The 22096-nt window shown below is 44.7% G+C and overlaps 1 protein-coding gene across 2 annotated transcripts in view; it reads right to left on the bottom strand.

The window, feature by feature from the left end:
- The window catches only part of FRAS1 (Fraser extracellular matrix complex subunit 1), a 1553355-nt gene that overhangs the window by 985872 nt on the left and 545387 nt on the right, over positions 1-22096 (bottom strand). For both annotated transcript variants that reach the window (XM_085640947.1, XM_085640945.1), the window contains exon 11: positions 10027-10174. In XM_085640947.1, the coding sequence (XP_085497073.1) occupies positions 10027-10174 (148 nt within the window). The remainder of the gene's footprint in view (positions 1-10026; positions 10175-22096) is intronic.

Raw genomic sequence — 22096 nt, 5'->3', positions numbered from 1 at the left:
GAGCCCCAGCAGAGTTGTGTACCAAGGTTCACATGCCCATGTTGAGGCTATGAGTATCATTGTTAGTGAAGCCTGTCTAAGTTTCCTGACCATGTATGGAATGAGTAGGAGAGGCGGAAAATCATACGAAAATATCCCCTACCAGTTTATCCATAGAGCATTGCTCTTGGATTATGGGTGGGGGTGCCTGGATGCAAAGTTTTGGCATTTTGCATATTCTATGGTGGCGAAGAGATCTATTGTTGGTATCCCCCACTGATGGAAGGTAAATGTGGTTTACCATGCATGAGAGACAACGCGTGCCATTACAACGGGGTCGTTACAGCGACCATGTTGTTACAATACATACCTTTACAACACAAGTCAGAACAACAACTTGCTGTAGGGGCAGAAGGTGCTGGATTTAAAATCCAACACCTTCCCTACTGTTGCACAGACTGCAGTTGGAATAGTAAATTATACTATTCCAACATCCAGCAACCCCCCTACAGCAAGTCGTTGTTCCGGCTTGTGTTGTAAAGGTATGCAATGTAACAACGCAGTAGTTGTAACAAACAGGTTGTAATGGCATGCGCTGTAAACGCATGTGAACTAACGTGGCATATTCCTGTTGGAAGTAGGTTTATCGGGTTGGAGTGTGGATTTCCCACTCGTGGACCTGTTGTTGCGTTCTGCTTAGAAGGCGTGCTAGCGAGTTGCCCACTATTGGTATATACTGTGCTATGAGGCGGACTGTGTTTGTTGGCTAATTTCCATATGACTTGTGCTACCTTAGATAGTTGTAGTGAATGGGTCCCTCCTTGTTTCACAATGTAGTACATTGCCGTCAATGTCTGTTCATAGAAGGACATTTTTCCCTGATATGCTGGGTATGAACGGTTTGAGATCCATTTGAATGGCTAGCAGCTCTAACATATTGATGTGCAATGGCTGTTATAGAGACCAATGTCCCTGTACCACAATGTCCTCCATATGAGCACCTCAACCCATGAGTGATTCATCCATTGAAACTGTTACCTGCGGGATTGTGACCGAGTTCTACCACTGTAGTGCCTTATAGACCATGAATAAAACCAACACTAGATTCTACATGTCGCCCCCGCTTGTGACAATTGTGATGAGCACTCCTGTAGGGGTCTCACTTGCAGTCTTGCATTTGGAACTACTGTTATGTAAGAAGCCATCATACCTAGAAGGCGCTTCACTGGTCAACTACCCTTCCTCAGGGAGAACGTTCCTGAGAAAAAGAACAAAGCTAGGCGGAATTCAGGCGACCTGACATGAGTGACCTTTGGACTGTTCTGAGATATCCTTCCACCACTGTTGTTCCAATACCTTCAATTTTCTTACTATTGCTTCATTTCTCTATATCTTGTTTTGCACTTCCAACTGTTACGCATCTTCATTTCACATTTTTTACTCGTTGCCATTTGTCTTTCTCAACCGGATTTTATTTCCAGCACTCTCTTCTCTTGTTATTCTCATTGTGTTTATTGTTCATTTTTCTTTCTTTCATTTTCTTTTTTTCAATTCCTCATACTTAGAATACAAATCCTGTGACTTTTCGTTTATATTCACTGTTGTATGGGGTTCTATTATTGCACAAATACACAGGGTGCATTATTTTTTAACTTGTTACAATATGGCCGCCATAGTTTTTCAAGACATTGTGGTTCCATGTTTTCCTGCAATACCTTCTTCACTTTCTAGTCTCCACAATATATTGGGTGATCACAGACACAATCCGTTTGGATTAACCACGGGAGACAATTTTGGGATTCACACCCGCAACATCAAGGTATCAGCACATTTCACTTTCTAATATGTGCACCTAATATTTGTGCAACATTTTTTGTTAGTGTCGTGGTACCGGTTTACTTCCTTTAGTGTTTTGTTATACTTGGGGCTCTTTCACGATTCTTTTCTTATATCGAGACCGATAATATTCATTCAAATCTTTCTCACACCACACGTGCACTTCTTTCGGGACACCGTGATTCTGACAGTCAACCTTTTACTGCCGCAAGTTTTTTTGATACTCTGCTAATCACGGTATTATCTTGTGCACGATTCAACCAACACGTTTTTTCTAACAGTGCACCCAAGAATGACATATCAAACACCATTATCTGTATGCACATCCTTCCCTTCATGAGTTTTAAGCACCGGTTCAACAATTCAGGGATGAACACGGTTGATTTATTTGTTCGTATTTCATATACTAAGATATTTATAATTATAGACAGCAGGTCTCCTGAATACCGCCTATCTTTGTTCTTTTTCTCAGGAACGTTCTCCCTGACGAAGGGTAGTTGACCTACCCGAAATGCATTGGGGTTCTCATCTAGAATAACCTTTTAATGGATACTTGAAATCGTGTGATTATCTCATGAATAAAATGAGCATATGTCACTGGATAACTTCTACAAATAAACGTTTGATTTGAACTCTTTGAAATTTTGTTTAGATCTACTTTATGAACTGTAAAAATTGCACATCGGCTGTGCGCAAGGAGCGACATTTCCCGCAAAGGGCAATGCAACTTTAGTTATACCACTACGCCTTGGTTTAGAGGACGACACCTCCACGCATGCCTACGAAATTAATTAACCAATTAACATTGATCAATCGATTAAATCGTTGTGCGTGATTCATTAAAACTGTTAAGAATGGACTTAGACACTGTAAGGGTACAGGGCTCATGCACCTGTACCCTCACCACTGGCAAAGGGCACCCAGCTAGACGGGTGACTGGTCTATGCCAGGGCAGTGGGTTGTGGGCATGGCACACAGGGATGTGTGCCATGTCGACTCTTCACTTTGTTCTGCACCAAAACACGCAGCCTGCAAAGGTAGTGTGTGTGTGTGTAAAGGTACAGGGCCTCTAAGGGTGGCACAATAAGTGCTGCAGCCCTTAGAGGTCTTCCTTGGTCACAGGGCCCTGGGTACCTGTGGTACCATTTACCAGGGGCTGACCTGTGGCCAGAAATGCCAATTGGGTTAGGTTTGGGGAAATAACACAGGCCCTGGGAACCTGATTGGAGGGGACTGAGGGCACACTAAGAAAAAGTGCATCAGTAGTCTGGCAAAAAGTGGGGGGTTACTGCAACAGAAACCCACTTTCCTACACTAGTCCACCCCTGAGGTGACCACATCTGGTAGTGTGGGTCACCATTTCTACACAGAGAACACTATTTCCGCCCTCCTAAAAAAGGCAGAAATTAACTTCAGGTGTACCGACCAGGCTGCTTTACCCTGGAGTGGTGGCCAGCCTTCCAAGAGGTGTACAACTCCTGCATAGCTAGTGTCCCACCTTGCCAGGGTCAAAGCGCCCTTGGGGGCAAGGGGTGGGCTGTGAGGACAGCCCAGAAACATATCAGTGGTGGTGCAGCCTTTCAAGCTCACCACTCTAATGTGTCACTTCACTAGCCCACTTGGAGGGGGGGGGGTATGACTTCCTTCCTGCCTAAGCCATTGTTCTGATTCCTGGGAGCGCTCACACTGCCTGCCAGGAAGTCAGAACAACGTCATGGCAGCAGCAGGGACAGGAAAACCCAGGTTTGCGAGCCAAAGCACATAAGCCTGGGTAACCAGGTGGGCAACTACATGGGGGCAAGCCAGCCTTCCCTTGGGACCAGATTCGTGGCAAGGGAGAAAAGGCATGTTGTTTGACATCAAACCCGACTTGGTGGTACCATACTGGAGCTAGCAACCCAGGTATGCCTGGGTGCAAGACCTATGGTATCTTATGGACAGCATATCACTTACAGTGTACTTTAATGGTAAAGCCACTAGAGAGACATAGGTTTGCACTTGCAGGTCTACACTGTTAATATACTACACCCAGCCTCCTGGGCACAAGTTACTTTCTCTAGGGGTGACCAATATGCTGAAGAGCAGTGCTGTAACCTTGTCACAAATGGTGAGGACAAAGTCGAAATGGAGCAGTAAAAACTGTTCCTGCAGTCTGCAATGACCGGTCTGCTGTCATTGTTTACCTGGATCTCTCGAATCCACCATAACCGAGCTGTGCTTATCTTCGGGGTGACTCAAACCATATCGTCAAAAAGAGCCTCGTGTTTTGGATCCATTGGCTGCCCAGTTCCTCTTACAACTGACTCATTCGAAGGTGCAGAATGGTACCAAGGGAATGCGTGAAGACATCATCCCTAGCAGGGAATTGAAGAGGCGACCAAAAAGGTAATTTTTCCTCGCACTAGACAGGCCAAGTGCAGTAATCTGGTCAGTCTTTCTGGAGGTGGATACACTTTGTTAGGCACTACTTCCAGGGTAGACCCTAGGAATGTTATCCTCTTGGATGGCTGAAGAGCTGACTTTTCCAGATTCAGGGTAAGGCCCAATTGGCTAAAAAGATGTATGCAGGCGTTGGTTGCCCCATGTACAGATTGATGGGAAGGTGCTATGACCAGCCAATTGTCGAGCTATGTAAAGACTTGTTTTTTTCCTTTCTTAAGAATGTAGCTACTGGTGCTAGCCACTTTGTGAAAATGCAAGGGGCAGACTTGAGGCTGAATGTAAGGACCATGAACGGATAATGACTGCCGTCTACAGTGAAACTTAAGAGTTTTCGATGGCAAGGATGTATCGGGACGTGAAAATACGCATCTTGGAGATCTAATGTTTTCATAGAATCTCCCTGGTTTAGAAGTTGTAGGATATTTTGGAGTGTGACCAAGCAAAGTGTCTATTTCCAGAGATATTTGTTCAGTTTTCTAAAGTCCAAGATCGGTATCAATTTCACTGACTTCTTCAATACTAAGAAAAAACGGGAATAAAAACCTCTTCATTTCTGGTTTCTAGCGACTCGTTATGGCCCTTTTGCTGAGCATGGTCTGGACTTCTAACCTGAGAAGATGCAGATATTTTGGCGGGGACTTCTGGGACGGCATCAGAGGTGGTTTTTGAATAAATTCTAATGTGTGGCCATTAGATCCAATACCCACTGGTCTGTTATTTTCCTCCAGTCATAGAAGTGACTGGATCTTTTGCGTCCAAGGTATGCTTGAGGGGGATGGAGATGTAGCCAGTGTCTGTAGTTTGTCACTGTTGAGGTCTTGTGTCTTTGCCCTGATGACAAAGGCTTCTGCTCTGGGTATGTCTCGTGTAGGCTGCCTGAGGAGGCTGTTGCTGCTGGTTCTGCAGACAAAACTGTTGTGACCCAGATTGGTATGATAAGTACCTATATTGTTAATAACTCCCTCTGTAGGAGAATTGCCCACTACCTCGTGTGCCACGAAAAAGTATTTTATGATACTACAGGGTACCCAGTGACTTGGCGGTATCTGTGTCCGTTTTTATGGATTAGAGGGCGTCCTCAACATGGTTCCGAAAGAGGGCTTCACCATCACATGGGAGGTTCAGAATCTTACTTTGCACATCTGGTCTGAGGGAAGTGGCTTTCAGCCAACCATACCTCCGTTGGACTGCTGAGCCTGCCAGTTGTTAAAAACTTGAGGACACAATGTCCATGGCACAGTCGATTTTGGAGGTGGTACTGTCTCCTTCCTGAAAATTTTTCTTAGCCTCAGCTTTAACATCAGCTGGGAGACAGTCAAGATAAGGTGTGATATCTGACCACAAGTGGCGGTCATTTCTTCCAAGCACAGACAAAAGTTTGCTGCTGGCACTGAGAGTGCTGGCATTGAAGAAAAACATTACTCGATGCTGACCAGGCGCCTACCTTCTTTATCAGCAGTTGCAGGGATTGTCTCAGATAAATTCTTTTAACAGTTCTGTGCCACCTTGGTGATTACAGAGTGAGGTTTGGAATACCCAATGATGCATGCTGGAGAATCTTCCAGGGCTTTATATTTTTTGTCAAAGCATGGCAAAACTGCAGCCATTGGGGCTGGGTCTTTCATGGTCTTTATCCCTTTTCCCAATATCCCTGACGCTCTATCTGAAGGGTTCCTTAAAGTCATATAAGATGCAAACAATTTGCTTTGTCGTCATGGGAAGATCAAACATCCTTGCCGCTCTCTCCAGGAGATTATGGAAAACTCCTTATGTCTTCAGGGAGAGGGGGTAATTTGTGAGTGCTGGTGTTGGGGATGACCATGTTGGAATGAGGTAAGTATCCCACTCAGTGTGGACATCTCGAGGTTCCCCCTCTTCCCTGTCGTCATCTGAAGACTATGGATAAAGCACTGGCAATGTAAACTGTGGGGTATGCTTTGTGGAGGTGGCTGCGGGTAGGTTTCTTAGGGTTTGTGGAGTGGTTGGTTGCACTGAAGGAGTCTTCAGAGGCGTCTTAGTGAAGTGATTGTAGGTGGAAAGTGTTTATGGTAATCCGCCAACATCAACTCTATGTCTGAAACCAATGCCCTTGGTACGTATACTACATCCAGATACTGTTGCTGAAGCTGTTCCTGGTAATGTAAACCTCTTGTTGACCCCAAAAGAACCATCTTCTCTGAGCCACCCTCATTCAGTAGATGACTTTGTTTAGAGATGTTTGCTCTGGTATTAAGTATGTTGTTTTTCCCATCTCTTTTGGTCTACCCTGAAATTGTTCCCTCTTCGATGAGGTCATCGACAGAGGTTTCACCTACACTGCCGCTGAGATTGGTGTCACCATTGATGGTGTTGTCTCAGTCGACGAAGCAGAGACCAGTTTACAGACGACGGGATGAGCATCATAGATTGTATGAACGACAATGTTGCCATCGCGGACGGTGATTCGATGACAATCACAGTTGTCACAACTGCTGTGGTCTGTGTTGTAGTCGACGGTGGGCTCGTCAATGATCTCTGTTGACAGTGACAATAACAGTTTTTGGAATTTATGAGACATATGAGGTGGAGGTGTAGGAGGCTCAGACCATGAATTTTTAGGCTTTTATGAAGAAAAAACATTGTTCTTTATGTTTTTGATAATGTTTTTCTGAGGGATTACGTTCTCTATGAGATTTTCTGAAGGACTTCGCTCCTTATGAGACTCATCGGTGTCTTTTTAGTAGATTTCCTGGGAGGTTCATAAGGAGTGCGAACTTCTGACCTCTCCCTCTCCTTTTTTGTTAATTTTCCTGTAGGATGGGGAAGAATCCTTACTGTCACCCTCAGAAACAGGGTCCTTCTTAGCCTTAAGCTTCTGGAGCCACAACATTAGGCTCCCTTCTCTTTCCTTTAGGGTTTTGGAAGAAAAGATACAACATACCTTACAATCCTTCACTCAGTTGGATGGATAAAGGCAGTAAATGCAATCCTTGCGCTGATTTTCTGAATGAAGTCCTTTCTTGCAACAGGTCCCACATGATCTAAAAATACCTTTTTTAGCTTGCTTCCACATTGTAGAGTCAGATTTGAAGCAGATGGTAACTAATTGTGTAAAGTAGATGCAAGAAAACTCTTTCTGAATACTGGAAATAAGGTCAATGAGAGGAAAAATGTGGAGATCATGGATAATGTTAAGTTTTTCAATAACACTAGCAGGGGAAATATCAGGTCCATAGTGTGGTTCACCTTCTGGGTGGCCCCAATGATATCCAGCATAAATCTAAGAGCTGAAAAATATTCTGTTCCGTCCAGTGTCATTTGAGGCAAGTTCTAAGGCAAGAGTTTATAGAATTGGTTTCAACAGCAATAGCATGAGCAGTGAATATAAGTGATTTGGATATGTAACTGAGCTAGAAAGAGGATTTGCATATCAAGACATCACTAATCACACTAGACTTGGATTGTGATTCAATTAAAATTACCAGATTTCTTGTGACGGTTAAGATCTATAATTAGAAAAGTGATATTCTATCTACCATCAGCGAATCACAATGGTTCATATTTATCAAGCGAAGACTAAGGAGGTTTCCAACTACAAAAAAATAAGTTGGAAAGGACCAAATATCTTATGCCCTCGCACTAAACAAGCATTACACAACTACGAAACGTGTTGACTGTAGTGATTTTTTTTATTGAAAAAACAGATGGTTACTTTAAGAAGACCTGCTTCTTTCCTGCTCAATTTAGACTATGTACTAAAAAAGTTATGTTTTAGCATCGAAAAACCTTCTGATATAGGCGTTTGTTTTAAGATTTTCTGCACGAGAGTCTGTCATGAAACTATGCTATCTACTGAATATCAATAGATTTGTTTTCCTAATAAAAATATAATATAAATAAAATATATTGATTATTATAGTTTATTTTTTAACATTTAAGAATTTAGTATATTGCTCCCGCAACTACATGTATGCTTTGGTTTGATGTCAGTAGGGTTACTGACTAAGGGGGTGTTAGCGAGTACAGGTCTATTTCCATCAGATAACCCAATAGAGTAAGATGTTTTTCAAGAGTATATAGATGTCATGAGAGTGGAAGATCTGTAAGTGAACCACGAGTTGTTACTCCAAAGTGGCCTCAGCTATATCTTCAAGTGATATTTTTACGAGATTTAAAAACCAGAGAGACCCCTCTCCAACCCTGAATACCTTGTCTACTACAAATAAAATGCTAATACTAGGGGTACAGCAATGGCCATATCGGAGCCAGGGGCCTTTTGTAGCCTGGCGTCAGTCAGAAAAAAAAGGTCTTATTTAAATTCAGCCTGGAGGGAATAGAACTGCGTTTTGCCAAGGAGTGGAAATTCAGTAACACAGTTAAAAGGTTTGTGGCCTGAGAAGCCACAAAGAAAACAGTTGCAGTGTGGCCACTTCCTAATTTATAAATACGCTCTGCATGCTTTGGGGCTAAAAGACTATATTCATACATTGAAGATGCTAGATTTTCAGCTGAATACGTTCGGCCACAGTCAACCGGCAGACGCACACACTATGTCCTGACAGAACATACAACCAGGCTTGCGACTAGTGCACCTGCGGTACACAACGGTACCTATATACGATTCCAAAGCCAGGGATATGATTCCTTAACAGTAAACTACACGGTTGACTGCTGAACAACCACTCCTACAAGGATGCCAGTAGCAAAAAAGAGAAGCAATCCTTTATCTGGAGGAATGTACCTGGAAGTGCCCTATTCTTTACAAATAACGGGCCCAATGCAAAAACACTGAAATCTGAGAAGGGTCTGTGTGTTCTGATGACATGACCCCCAACCCCCAAAAAAGACTATGTAAGGCACAACTAAACAGGTACTATAAGTTTAAGTAACTAGATAGAGCTCAGGTAAGCATGGAAGAAAAATTATAGACCACTGATTCTGTCCTTGACAAAAAAAGAGACCCAATTTAAAGCAGAATGAGGGACCGTGCACTATGAAGCACTCACAATTCTGAATGTCAAGTTAACAGGTGTCCTGCCCAGGACATGATCCCTGCAACAATAAACTGTACCACTCACCCCTGGGAAACTACTGCTACAACATGGCATCTAAAATAGTCAGATCAGAATTATTCAGTTATGAAAAAAGATGCCTGAAACACATCTTATAAAGAATAGGCCCTCAAGTAAGAAAACCATAGTCTCTGAAGGGTCTATATGTTAAGGAGGTTCAGGGTGTGGAAGGCTGTGAGGCGCAAGGGTACCTCTACAAGATTAAATGTCTTTCCAAATTAAGGATGTAAACTTTCATCATTATTGGTTTCTCAGTTGTATTTCTGGTTACTTCATATGCATTTTTACATCTTTTTGTTTTGTTCCAACATCTGTGTCTTGAAGTGTTGAATATCTTTATCCTATTTGCCTTATACTGTTTTGTAATGGTTTCTCTTTAAAAAACACAATAAAAGAAAGAGGTGTTGCATCTCAAGGTTGCTCTAGGATAGTGATCAGATATTATGTAGATTGTAAATGGAATGTGCAATCAATGTTATGCAGTTGTTTTTCAAACAAAGACTGAAGTAGCTGAAAACACCTTGATCTTTTTGTGCATGGAATAAAGTAGAAGTCTTTACTCTTTCTGTCAACCGTATGCACTGATAACTGATGTATTAAACCAGCAACACAGAAGGAGGTACAGGACAAGAGGTGGTCTGTTCATCTATTGCACTATGAATTCTACAAAATAAAATGTGCACAAAGAAAGACCTTTATGGGCTCCTGTCCCACTTACCATCTTGAAAGGTATCATTGATTCCAACCGTAGCTTGGAAGGGTTTGGCTATTTCAGCTCCTTGAGCTGAGCTAAGGAATACAACAAACGTCTCAAGTCCTTCGATCATCGGGCTCTGTATATCATCCAAAATTGTCAAAGTGCAAAACTACAATGAATAGGAAATGGTTAACAATAGAAAGGTTAAAATCTCAGACGAAAATGTTGCATGTAGAAAGTAATCATGAATGACAAGGCAAAAATCAAGCATTTTTTACACACAATGTATTAGTTGCTGCACTTTGCAGTTGCAGAGAAAAATATGTATTATTTTTTACTAGCAATTACTGTAATAGTTTAGCTAATCGAATTGACAATTGTGACAATTACGGTTTGAGACTAAAGAAAACAAGCAGAGGTGCTGTGTGCGTTTTTTGAATGTTCAAAATGGGTTTGAGGGGCAGGGGGGACAGCAGTCATTGTGTGATTTTCTACTGTGACATCCATGATCTCTAATTTGAGTTAGTGATCGCATTTGGAACTGTCCTCAACAGAGAAAGCCTCTTCTTCCGCTACAGACGCTTGTGGTTGGTGTTCTTCATGGACGTTTTGCCCTCCTGGAGAGACGTGCCAACGACTCTCAGGAAGGAGACCAATGGGAGATTGCAGGCCTGGGAGGTGTTACCACCTTCCAACAGGAAACTATTTATGTATTAAAAAGGCAGGCTTCAAAGGGGAATCAGCCTTGGAAGAGCAGATGCATCACACTAGGGAGGAGGGATGCACAATTGTTAAGGAAGACAAGCGGACAGGGGGAGCAAAGGAAGGAAACCAGTTGCTGAACCTGTTTCCCCAACAGAGTGTAGCCCTGAGGTAGCCACATCCCAGGGGTGGGCTAGTGAGGTCTGAACACCAAGAAAGGGGTCACACCATCTTGGGAATGCGCAGAATGGTGCAACCTGGGATAGACACATGCCACACTCCACAGGAAGTGGTCACCAGATGAGAGGGAACCTGGCAGCCCATTGGGTACCAACTGCATTCTGCTCTGAGGCCACTTTCCGAGCATAAAGGAGGCACTCCTGGCACCCAGATCTCGACCAAAGAAGGCTCGAAGGGGGACTGCCCTGCTGCACAGAGGGACCACAAAGAAAGGTTGCACCAATGAGGACAGCACCTGCTGCACCAGGTGGCTAACGAAGAGAGGTACTGTGCCAGTCAAGTCCTGCACAAGGAAAAGCGGCCTTCAGAGCACCGTCAAGCCAACAGAACTCCAAGGCCTCCTGTTCGCAGCACAGGGACACAACAGCTGAAGAAAGCTACTGGGGCAAGTTGGTAGCTTACAGTCTTCAAGCTACTACCACCGCCAGCCTACAGCACTGAGGATCAAGACCCGATGCATAGATTTGCTTCTGAGATTGCTGGATCCGGGACTGCTGTTGGAGAGCTGACGGGAACATCACGTGGCAAGTTATTGACCCAGGAAGTATTGGCCTGTGACTAATGAAAACTGGTAGTCCAGTAGCGACTGGACATCATCCAGACCAGAAGGACTTTGTAGGACGTCAGCTTTGCAACCAGGACCCCTTCACCATCTTCGTGGACCAACACTGGGGAATATTTCTGTGGGAGTTAATACCAGGGGTTGGTAGAGATAGGCTACTGACAGTAGAGGAGGCAGCTGAATCATACACCCACATCAAGGCAGCCCTTGTTGAGCGTTTAGAGTTTAACTCCTGAAGAGTATAGATAGCAGCATAGATCTCTTCAGAAATGCGTCACACAAACATTGGTAGACTTCATTGAAACCTCAGTTAAGGCACTAGATAAGTGGAGTAAAGGAAACAAAGTGGATATATTTGAAGGGCTCTACAATATGCTGGTTAAGGAGCACAGATGAACAAATTGTCAATCAGAGACGTTTCACCATAACTGGTGGACTCCAAGCAATCTAGCTCAAGCGAACTGGGCAAGCTAGCTGATGAGTAGGTAAGAACCAGGGTCTAAGAGTCCTGGGTGGTGACCAGAAGAAAAGTGATTGGGCCCCCTCTCAGGGGAAATCGGGGGCTAAGGATTAAAAGAAAGATAGCCTCAAAGAGTCCCCAAAGTAGCCCAAGGGAGGGGGGGGGGGCTGAGCCACATCTCATTTAAAGGGGTAGGTGTACCAGGGAAAGAAGTTTGACCCATTGAAAGCAGGGGTGTGCTTTGACTGTAACCAGCTTGGGCACAAGCGGGGAGATACAGCGTGCACCAAAAAGGCACCCACTGGTGACCAATCAAAAGGGTTGGCTAGTATAGGGGTTAGATGGGAGCTTGCCCCTAGGGATCCCAAAGGGTACACAGAGGCCACTTTAGTTAGTTTAGCTGGGGAGACCATTGAGCCTTTGGTCCACTGGCCTCCTAGCATGGAGCTATACAAGCAGTGGCCAAAAATCAATGGGGTGTAGGTGAAGGCTCTGAGGGATACAGGTGCCATTATAACCATGGTTATGGCTAAACATGTTTCCTCAGGCCAAACCCTACCTGAAGAGTTGCACAAGATCGTCAATGCTGATAATGTCCTAAAGTCACACTCTATGGCTGTGGGTGACTGAGTGGGGAGGAGTTACTGACCTAAAGACGGTAGCAGTGTCTCCTGCCATCCCAGTGGAGTGTCTGCTGGGCTATGACTTAGATAGTTCTGCTTGGCAGAAGTAGAGAGGAGGTCCCATGCAGCAATGCTGGGTCTCATTGAGTAGTTGGGTGTTAGTACCAGTGCACAGGAGACCCTGACAGAGCCGACGGATCCTGGAACTATGAACCAGGTCAACTATGAACTAAGGCCAAAAGGAGGGACAGGAAGGCTGGCAGCCCAGTCTGAAAAAGTTGACAGGCCCAAAAGGAGCCCACACCTAACTGGGAAGGGCCTTTGTATCTGAAGTGTGTAGGAAACTGGCTCTATATATACTACGCAACAATGAGGTATAGTGTGTATAGAGTCCAGGTGACCCCAGAGGTAGGCAGAGGTTCAAGTTCGATAGAACGTTACTCTCTATTTGTGGTAGAGTGGTCGAGCAGTAAGGCAGTATCAGAGGACAGTGTTAAGCATTTGATGTACACCCTCAGTCAGCAAATGAATTCACACACTCAAGAACTGAACTCTAGGTCAATTGATTTTGTATAAAAAAATATACTGTTTTATTTTTAGAACCAAGCAAGCCTGGCACAGGTAAGCATTAAGTACTTTACAGTAATAAGTTGCTGAATGGAGAAGAGCTTGAAAATGCAATAGGAGTTGTACTTTGTTTGATTCACAGGGGATGTAACCAAATACTTAGCAAATACAGTACTTTGAAATGAATAGGCTTTTTCAGTAAATTACAGGTAAGTCAGTCAGTCATAAGTCTTTATTTTGATTGTATCAATCATAACAGACAAAAAGATACAATTTTTTTTTAAAACAGGTCATATTAAAATTCCATGATTTAAAAAGTATATAAAACTCAACAACCACCATTTAGAAGTAAAGGGCCCTCAGTAAATAAAACACATGATAATTAAAAAAATATGAAAATATAAAATAGTACATACATATATTCACATACATAGACATATATATTTATATATATATATATACATGAGAGCAATGGTGGCCATAAGACCACCAAAAATCATATATCTAAATACTTTACACACTAAGTAACACACAGTTAGACACAGAAATATGTGTCGAAGCAAACCTAATACTACTATGCTGGTCCCATGCCCAAACTCTTAGTATAATTGTTAATATATAACCTGACTAGAGTTATGGCCCCTCATATTTTTAGCGTGGATAACCCACATCCAGCTCAGAAATTTGGCAACTGCAATTACAATTGAATCCTGCGTATTAGTCTTCAAAATCCTTAATGCCTCCATGCTTGATCTAGTGCCCATATTGAGGCAAACAGGTTTGAGCCATTTTATCCTACAATGCTTGTAAGCAGGACATACAAACATTATATGGGCTATTGTTTCAATCTGTGCTGGGCATGTAGAGCATTTATCATCCGACGTTGAGTCCCAGCTTTTTTTAAATGCTTTTAAGGGGAGGGAACCCACCCTAAATTGATGATAACGCTTCCTATCATGGGGTTTAGTGATCACCTCCCAGTAAGTTTCGAGCTCGGTCTCATGTTTAAGTTCCAAAAAACGCCTAGACATAGTAGACCTTATTGTGGATGAAAAGCGCCTGATCTTAACCATATTCCAGTATGCTGCTTTATACACTTTTTTAGGTGGAAATGGGTTATGGGCAGGATCCTTCCACAGGCTACTCATCCCCATATCAATCAGGATGGTTTTTATCTTGTATAGCCATGTAATTCTACGTGAACAGTCTGCCCCCCTTACTTCGTGCAATGCATTAGCATACAAGGACAACTCAGGGGTAGTCCAAAGCCTTCGACAGAAAGCAACCGTCTGAAAACGCGCTATATCCTCAATTGCTTGGCAACCCAAATCCAGATACAAGGGCAATGGCGTTGATTGTGGAAGGCTTATTAAAGATCTCATAAATTTGTTTTGTGCAACCGTAAGGGATGACAAATCCTCAAAGCCCCATAGCTCAGCACCATACAATACCGAGGAGCTGATTTTTGAATTATAAATCTTTAGGGCAGGGGCAATGGGCTTTGTCTGTGATAATCTGTAATAAGGACACCTGCTAATTGGGCGTGTTTAAGGGCCAACATATCTACCTGAGGCTTCCAATTTAATCTCCGGCCTAGAGTAATCCCCAGATATGTGTAACCTTCTGTCTGCTCAAGGAGGACATTATTCATAAAAACTCTCCCTTTAATTACTTTATGTTTGTGGAGGACCATAAACGTTTTTTTCCACATTAACCTCTAGCTCGTCATGGCAAAATACTTTGAAGCGGGATAGGGCGGACTGTAGCCCTATTTGAGTTTTTGACAATATCAAAGTATCGTCCGCAAACATGAGCAGGGGTATCTTCATACCAGCCAGTGTAGGGGCATCCGTGTGATAAGTAGAAAAAAATACTGCAATGCTCTGTTAATAAAGAAAACAGAGTGGGGGCCAGCACGCACCCTTGTCTTACCCCCTTTAAAACCAGGAACCTGTCCGTGACATTCCCCTGCATACCCCAGCAAACCCGTGCATAATTACAATTGTGTAATTTGACTAAGATAGCCAATAATTCAGATGACATTCCCATGTCCACAAATGCACTCCACATTTTGGTTCGAGGGAACAGATTAAAAGAATATTTAAGATCTATGAACGCTGCGTAGATTGTACCCCCTCCGATAATAACAACCCTCCAATAGATTAGCATAAATCTAAAAACTTGATCTATGGTACTAGTGTGTGAGCGGAACCCCGCTTGTAATAGGGACAAGATGTTCATATCGTCAATCCAAGACTTGATTCTGCCCAACACTAGTCTAGCAACAATTTTTTGAATGGAATCAATGAGGCTTATCGGCCTGTAGTTGCCTGGTAGGGAACGGTCACCCTTTTTAAATATCAGAAGGATTTCTGCACCTACCCAAGTATTTGGGAGTGGTTCACCAGTTGCTATTGCATTTGCAAGCACTTGGATATATGTTACCCATGAATCTTTGTCATGCAAAAACAGGTCTGTCGGTATGCAATCTGGTCCAGGGGCCCTGCCTCTCGGGATTAATTTGAGAACAGAAGCAACCTCTAAACTAGTAAAGTGCAAAGGGGTGGTTGGGGTGGGCAATTGAAGGGTTTCATTGCTACCAATGGAGGCAGTAAACTGGGCCTCGAAATGCGAGACCCACAACTCAGGGGTTACATAATTGACTGGTATTTGGTTTGATAAACCACTACCCCATTTAACGAGCTGCCAAAATTTGATCATATTTTTCTCATTGCTAGCTGAAAGCAGATCTTGCCAGTGTTGCTCATCCCAATCCTTCTTAGACTGAAGTTGGGCTTTCTTATACCCAACTCTCGCCTTTTTAATGCTTACCATATCTCTAGATCTAATTGCTCGCGATAGTAGCTTGTACGCCTCTCTGCACGATTTGTTGTACCAAGAGGCTGGACTATGGCATATGTTTTTCCTTGGTATACTACTTTTAATAAAGAATTTTTTAAGGTTCGTAAACAAATCATTATGTACCTGAGGAATCATTGCATTAATATCTTCCTGGGAGTCACAGCATTGGAGGGACGCTATCGAGTTGGCGACCAGTAACTTCATCTGGTCAAGATCCCCATCATTATCTATAACCTTGGCCCATCTAACTCTCCTAGTATCATTAGTGAGCACAACACCAACTGCAGACAGCTCAGTGGGCTGGTGTCTGGGGTTACATAAGCCTTGCACCTGAAGAGTTAGCACCAGGGGGTTGTGGTCACTTTCATTCCGTTCCTGTACTTCCATATCCACTACGACTGACCAAAATCCTAGGTTAATAAAAATATAGTCTATCCGACTACTTCTTAACCCATTTTCAAAGGTGTGGGAACCCTTTTTGTCTGAATGAGTCCTCCCATTGGCTGCCCTCACACCCCGTTCCAAACACATCCCTTTAAGCTGCAAGACCGCCTCAGTCCATTTATTAATTGGGCACAAATCTAATTGCGGGATGTTCCACTGTGCATCCTCCTCAGCACTAAGGTTGCCGTCCTCATGATCCAGTGCTTCAAAATAACAATTAAAATCTTCTCCTATTATCAAATTACTACAGCCCCTATTGTTACCAATAAAGCTGTCGAGGATAGTAACTGTGTTTGATCCTCTGCCACCTGGCATTCCCCTTGCATATACATTAATAATCACTATGTCTGGCTCAGATGCCAACCGAAGCCGGATAACCATAATATCTGGACAGTCAATATAAATTTCCTCAGCCTCAATACCTGCATGCTGTTGGATCCAATATGCAAGTCCACCCATGGGTCTACCTTTCTCTCCCCTCAAAGCTCCCTTTGAGAAATTTAAAAACCCCGGATGATATATTGGATTCAGGGACCACATTTCCTGGAATAGCCAAACGTCGTATTTTTCAATGAAGCTTACCCACTCTTGTGAGGGGGTTTTTGCGGATAAACCCGCTATATTCCAGGAGACTATGGATAGGTTGAATTTTAAATTCTCCAGGGCTATGACGTTAGAAGCTACTGCTACAGGGGGAACCATAACATTACCCAGGCCTTCCAGACCTGAGTCTATGGTGTGTGGGGATGGTCCTACCAGTTGAACTATAGTCGGACCCCCCCCTCACTATCAGCTGCCAAACTAATTTCCAACCCAATCTGTAGATCATACCTCAGATAACTATTACCATGTTCAAGCCTGACCCCTAGCTCCAAATCAGCCCCAGATTGGAAAAGCTCTACACGTTTATATAAATATAAATCAGACACCCTACTTCCCATACGAACATGGACATCATTCATGGCAGAGTGACTAGATCTACTAAGTAAGTCACTCTTTATGCTACTTTTTTAACTCAGTGCTGGATACCTAGATTCAGCACTGGGGCATTTCCTGCAAACATGTAAGTAAATGCGTTTTGGTTATTCGTACGATTTTTAAAGAATATTTTCAGATTTCAAAACTCCACGCTTAGAAACTTTTTGGGAGAAAAATTGTCAATATTATCCTATGGAGGAAAAACAGTATATCGGTTCAAAGGTAAGTTATCGACTGTGGGAGTTAAGGTTCTGGGGTAAGACTGAGGGGTCCCCCCAGGGTCAGTGATGCACTCTTGTTACACCCTCAGCGGCACTAGGGCGGCCAGGTGCAGAGTGTTGAGGCCCAATGTTATCCTATGGAGGATAGGGGGTCTCCAGTTGGTGGCTGCTAGCAAGCAGGCCCCACGGCTGTGGGAGCAAAGCTCCAAGGGTTAAGCTCAGGGCAGTGGGGTTTCAGGTCAGCACTAAAGGTGCACCCTCAGCTGCACTGGGGCGGCCGAGTGCAGAGTGCTGTTTTGGAGCAGGGCGCCCTGTTTGCTATGGAGAGAATCCGGTCTAAAGAAACACTGCAGGCGGGTGTAGAGTGGGCTGGATTCGCAGTTTGAACAAATCCACTGTTCACAGGAGAAACAGTCTTCGGAAGTGAAGACAGGCAAGTCCTCCGGGGTTTTTGAGGTTGCTGGCTGCAGGACACACCAGGATTTCGCAGGTTCAAAGGGAGACAGGCCAGTAGGGCTGGGGCCAAGTCAGTGGGCGTCATCCTCTTGTTTGCTCTGCACGGTTCTTCGGTCCTTCTTCTTATCTTCTTTCTTTTCGTTTCTGGATCTGAGGAAGCAAGGTTCAAGGTGTCCCCTAAATACTAGATTTACGGGCATTACAGGTAGGTAGTGAGCAGGGACCAATGGGTCCCTTCCGTGGGGTTGGTACACCCCCTATTGTGCCACCTTCCAGTGGGATGGGGGCAGGAGCCTGTCCCTGGTTGGTTGGGGCACCCCATCCTCAAGATGGCGGGGACTCAGTTCTGCTTCACCTCGCCTCCCCCACCTGAGGGATGGAGTTGGCAGAGGTGGGCACACCTCTCTCCCTCACTTGTTTTTCAACGCCGGTTCTCCCGCCCAAAGTGGGGGGCAGAACCAGTGGGGACCAGTTGCTGAAAACAGCGAGTGGTCTGGGGAAGCTCACAAAGGCGGCATGCCTTTGAAGCTTCCCCTTCGTGAACCCTGCCCATCCTGGGGGAGGAGACTTGGCACCTCGTCCCAGGATGTGCATTGTTTCAGGGCCCCGAGAGCAGCAGGCTCTCGACCCCGGGGGCCAGAAACAGGTCTGTTGACGGCAGCCTAAGCAGCCACTCAGTCGGGACACTAGAAGTTGGTCGAGTTTCAGGGGGCATCTATAAGATGCCCTCTGTGAGCATTTTTCATTAAATCACACACTGGCATCATAGTGGTTTGAATGTGCTGAGAAGTTTGATACCAAACTTCTCAGTTTTCAGTGTAGCCATTATGGTGCTGTGGAGTTCGTAATGACAAGCTCCCAGCACCATATACTCTTAATGGCAGCACTGCACTTACAATGTCTAAAAATGGATTTAGACACTGTAGGGGTACAGGGCTCATGCCCCTCTACCCTCACCACTGGTATAGTGCACCCAGCTAGAGGGGTGACTGATCTATGCCAGGGCAGTGGGTGGTAGGCATGGCACACAGATGTGTGCCATGTCGACTCTTCACTTTGTTCTGCACCAAGACACGCAGCCTGCAAAGGAAGTGTGTGAGTGTCAGGGTACAGGACCTCTGAGGGTGGCACAATAAGTGCTGCAGCCCTTAGAGGCCTTCTCTAGTCACAGTGCCCTGGGTACCTGTGGTACCATTTACCAGGGGCTAACCTGTGGCCAGAGATGCCAATTGGGTTTGGGCTTCAATGCAGTTTTTAGGGAAAGAATATAGGCCCTGGGTACCTGATTAGCAGGAGCCCAGGGCACACTCAGTCAAAGTACATCAGCAATTCAGCAAAAAGTAGGGGCAACCATGCAGAAAGAGGGCACTTTCTCACGCAACCCCCCCCCCACACCCCCCCCCACCCCAAAAAAAAAGAGAATACGACTAACCTTACCCTAGAAAATCTTTAATTTCTAAGTGGAAGAACCTGAAAAGTCCATCTACATTGGCAAAGGCAGTCCCAGGTCTGTGTTCCCCTACAAAGTCCATTCCCTGTAGGGAGATGGACCACCTCAACAGTTTAGGATTTTCACCTTTCATCTGCATGAGCCACTTGAGAGGTCTGTGATTAGTTTGAACTAGGAAGTGAGTACCAAACATGTATGGTCACAGCTTCTTCAGGGACCAAACCACAGCAAAAGCCTCCCTCTTAATGGCACTCCAACGCTGCTCCCAGTGGAGAAGCCTTCTGCTTATAAAACAACAGGTTGGTCTTGGCCTTCATCCTTTGTCTGGGATAAGACCGCTCTGATCCCTAGCTCAGAAGGATCAGTCTGCACAATGAACTGGTTGGTATAGTCTGGAGCTTTGAGAATTGGTGCTGAGCACATTGCCTCTTCCAGGGTGTCAAAAGCCTTTTGACAGCTTACTGTCCAGTTTAACATTATGGACATCTTAAACGAGGTGAATTCAGTGAGGGGAGCCACAATGGACCCATATCCCTTCAAAAACCTCCTGTAGAAGCCAGTCAAGCCAAGGAATGCCCTGACTTGGGTTTGGGTTGTTGGAGCTGCCCAGTCCAGGATGGCCTGGATCTTGGCCTGTAAGGGTTTTAACTGGCCTCCACCAACAAAGTGGCCCACGTATACCAAAGTTCCCTGCCTTATATGGCATTTGGATGCCTTGATAGTTAGGCCTGCAGTTTGCAGGGCATTTAAAACCTTCCCAAGGAGGATCAGGTGATCCTGCCAGGTGGAGATAAAAACAGCAATATCATCTTGATAAGCTGCACTAAAGGACTTCAATACAGCCAGGACTTGTTTCACCAACCTTTGTAAGGGGCTTTCTTTAAACCAAAGGGCATAACAGTAAACTGATAATGCCTATCAGGTGTGCAGAATGCGGTTTTTTCTTTTGCTCCTAGGCCATGCCAATCTGCCAGTACCCTGCAGTTAAGTCAAAGGTACTTCGAAATGTGGCTGCACCCAATTTGTCCATCAACTCATCTGCTCTTGGGATAGGGTGAGCATCTGTCTTGGTGACAGAGTTGAGTCGTCTATAGTCCAAACAGATCCTAATTTCTCTCTTTCCACCCTGTGGATGAGGTTTGGGGACTAGAACCACTGGGCTGGCCCAGGGGCTCTGAGGGTTCAATAACCTCTAACTCCATAATCTTGCTGACTTCAGCTCTGATGCTTTCCTTGACTTGATCAGACTGTCGATAGATTTTGTTCTAGACAGGTGTACTGTCACCAGTGTCCACATCATGGGTACACTAGTTTGTCTGGCCAGGGGTCAAGGAAAAGAGCTTAGCATACTGCTGCAAGACTTGCTTGAAATCAGACTGCTGTTGAGCAGTGAGTTTGTCTGAAAAGACCACTCTATCCATTGACCCATCTTTTGGGCTGTATGAGAGGAGGTCAGGGCGAGGTTCACTCTCGGTCTCCTGATCCTCATAAGTCAAAATCAGCATGGTGATGTCAGCCCTGTCATGGTATTCAGGCGGTTCACATGGATAACCCTTTTGGGTGTCCTGCTTGTGCCCAGGTCAACCAAGTAGGTGACCTCACTTTCCTTTTCTAAGATGGGGTGAGGGACACTCCATCTGTCCTGGAGAGCTCTTGGTGCCACTGGCTCCAAAACCCACACCTTTTTCCCGGGTTGAAATTCAACCAGTGCAGCTTTTTGGTCATACCAGGGATTCTGAAGCTCCTGGCTGGCCTCAAGATTCTTGGATCCCTTTTCCATGTACTCAGCCATTCTGGATCGTAGGCCTAGTACATAGTCCACAGTGTCTTGTTTTGGCTTCTCCCAATACTCTTTTACAAGACTGAGTGGTCCCCTGACAGGATGGTCGAACAAAAGTTCAAAGGGGGGGAAACCCTACTCCCTTCTGAGGCACCTCTCTGTAGGCAAGAAGCAAGCATGGTAAGAGGACATCCATCTCCTTTTGAGTTTTTCAGGGAGCCCCATAATCATGCCTTTCAATGTGTTGTTAAACCTCTCAACAAGACCATTGGTTTGTGGGTGATAGGGTATAGTAAACTTGTACTGCACTCCACACTCTTTCCACCTGTGTTTTAGGTAAGCTGACATGAAGTTGGAACTTCTGTCTGACACCACCTCCTTAGGAAACCCTACCCTGGTGAAGACACCAATGAGGGCCTTGGTTACAGCAGGAGCTGTAGTAGTCCTAAAGGGAATTACCTTAGGATACCTCGTGACATGATCCACTACCACTAGTATAAACGAGTTTCCTGATGCTGAGCCAGGTTGAAGTGGACCCACTATGTCCACACCTACCCTTTCAAAGGAAACCCCAACCACTGGTAGTAGAATCAAGGGAGCCTTTGGTTGTCCACGTATTCTGACTCTGGCTTGACAGGTGACACAGGAGCTGACAAACGTCTTTACTTTCTGAGACATCTGGGGCCAGTAAAAGTGGCTGACTAGCCTTTCCCAGGTCTGGGTTTGGCCCAGATGTTCAGCTAGGG

Source organism: Triturus cristatus, chromosome 2_2 (assembly GCF_964204655.1).
Source record: "Triturus cristatus chromosome 2_2, aTriCri1.1, whole genome shotgun sequence".
Lineage (NCBI taxonomy): Eukaryota > Metazoa > Chordata > Amphibia > Caudata > Salamandridae > Triturus > Triturus cristatus.
Note: the sequence above shows the minus strand (reverse complement) of the source record. Positions and strands in the feature narration are given on the sequence as shown.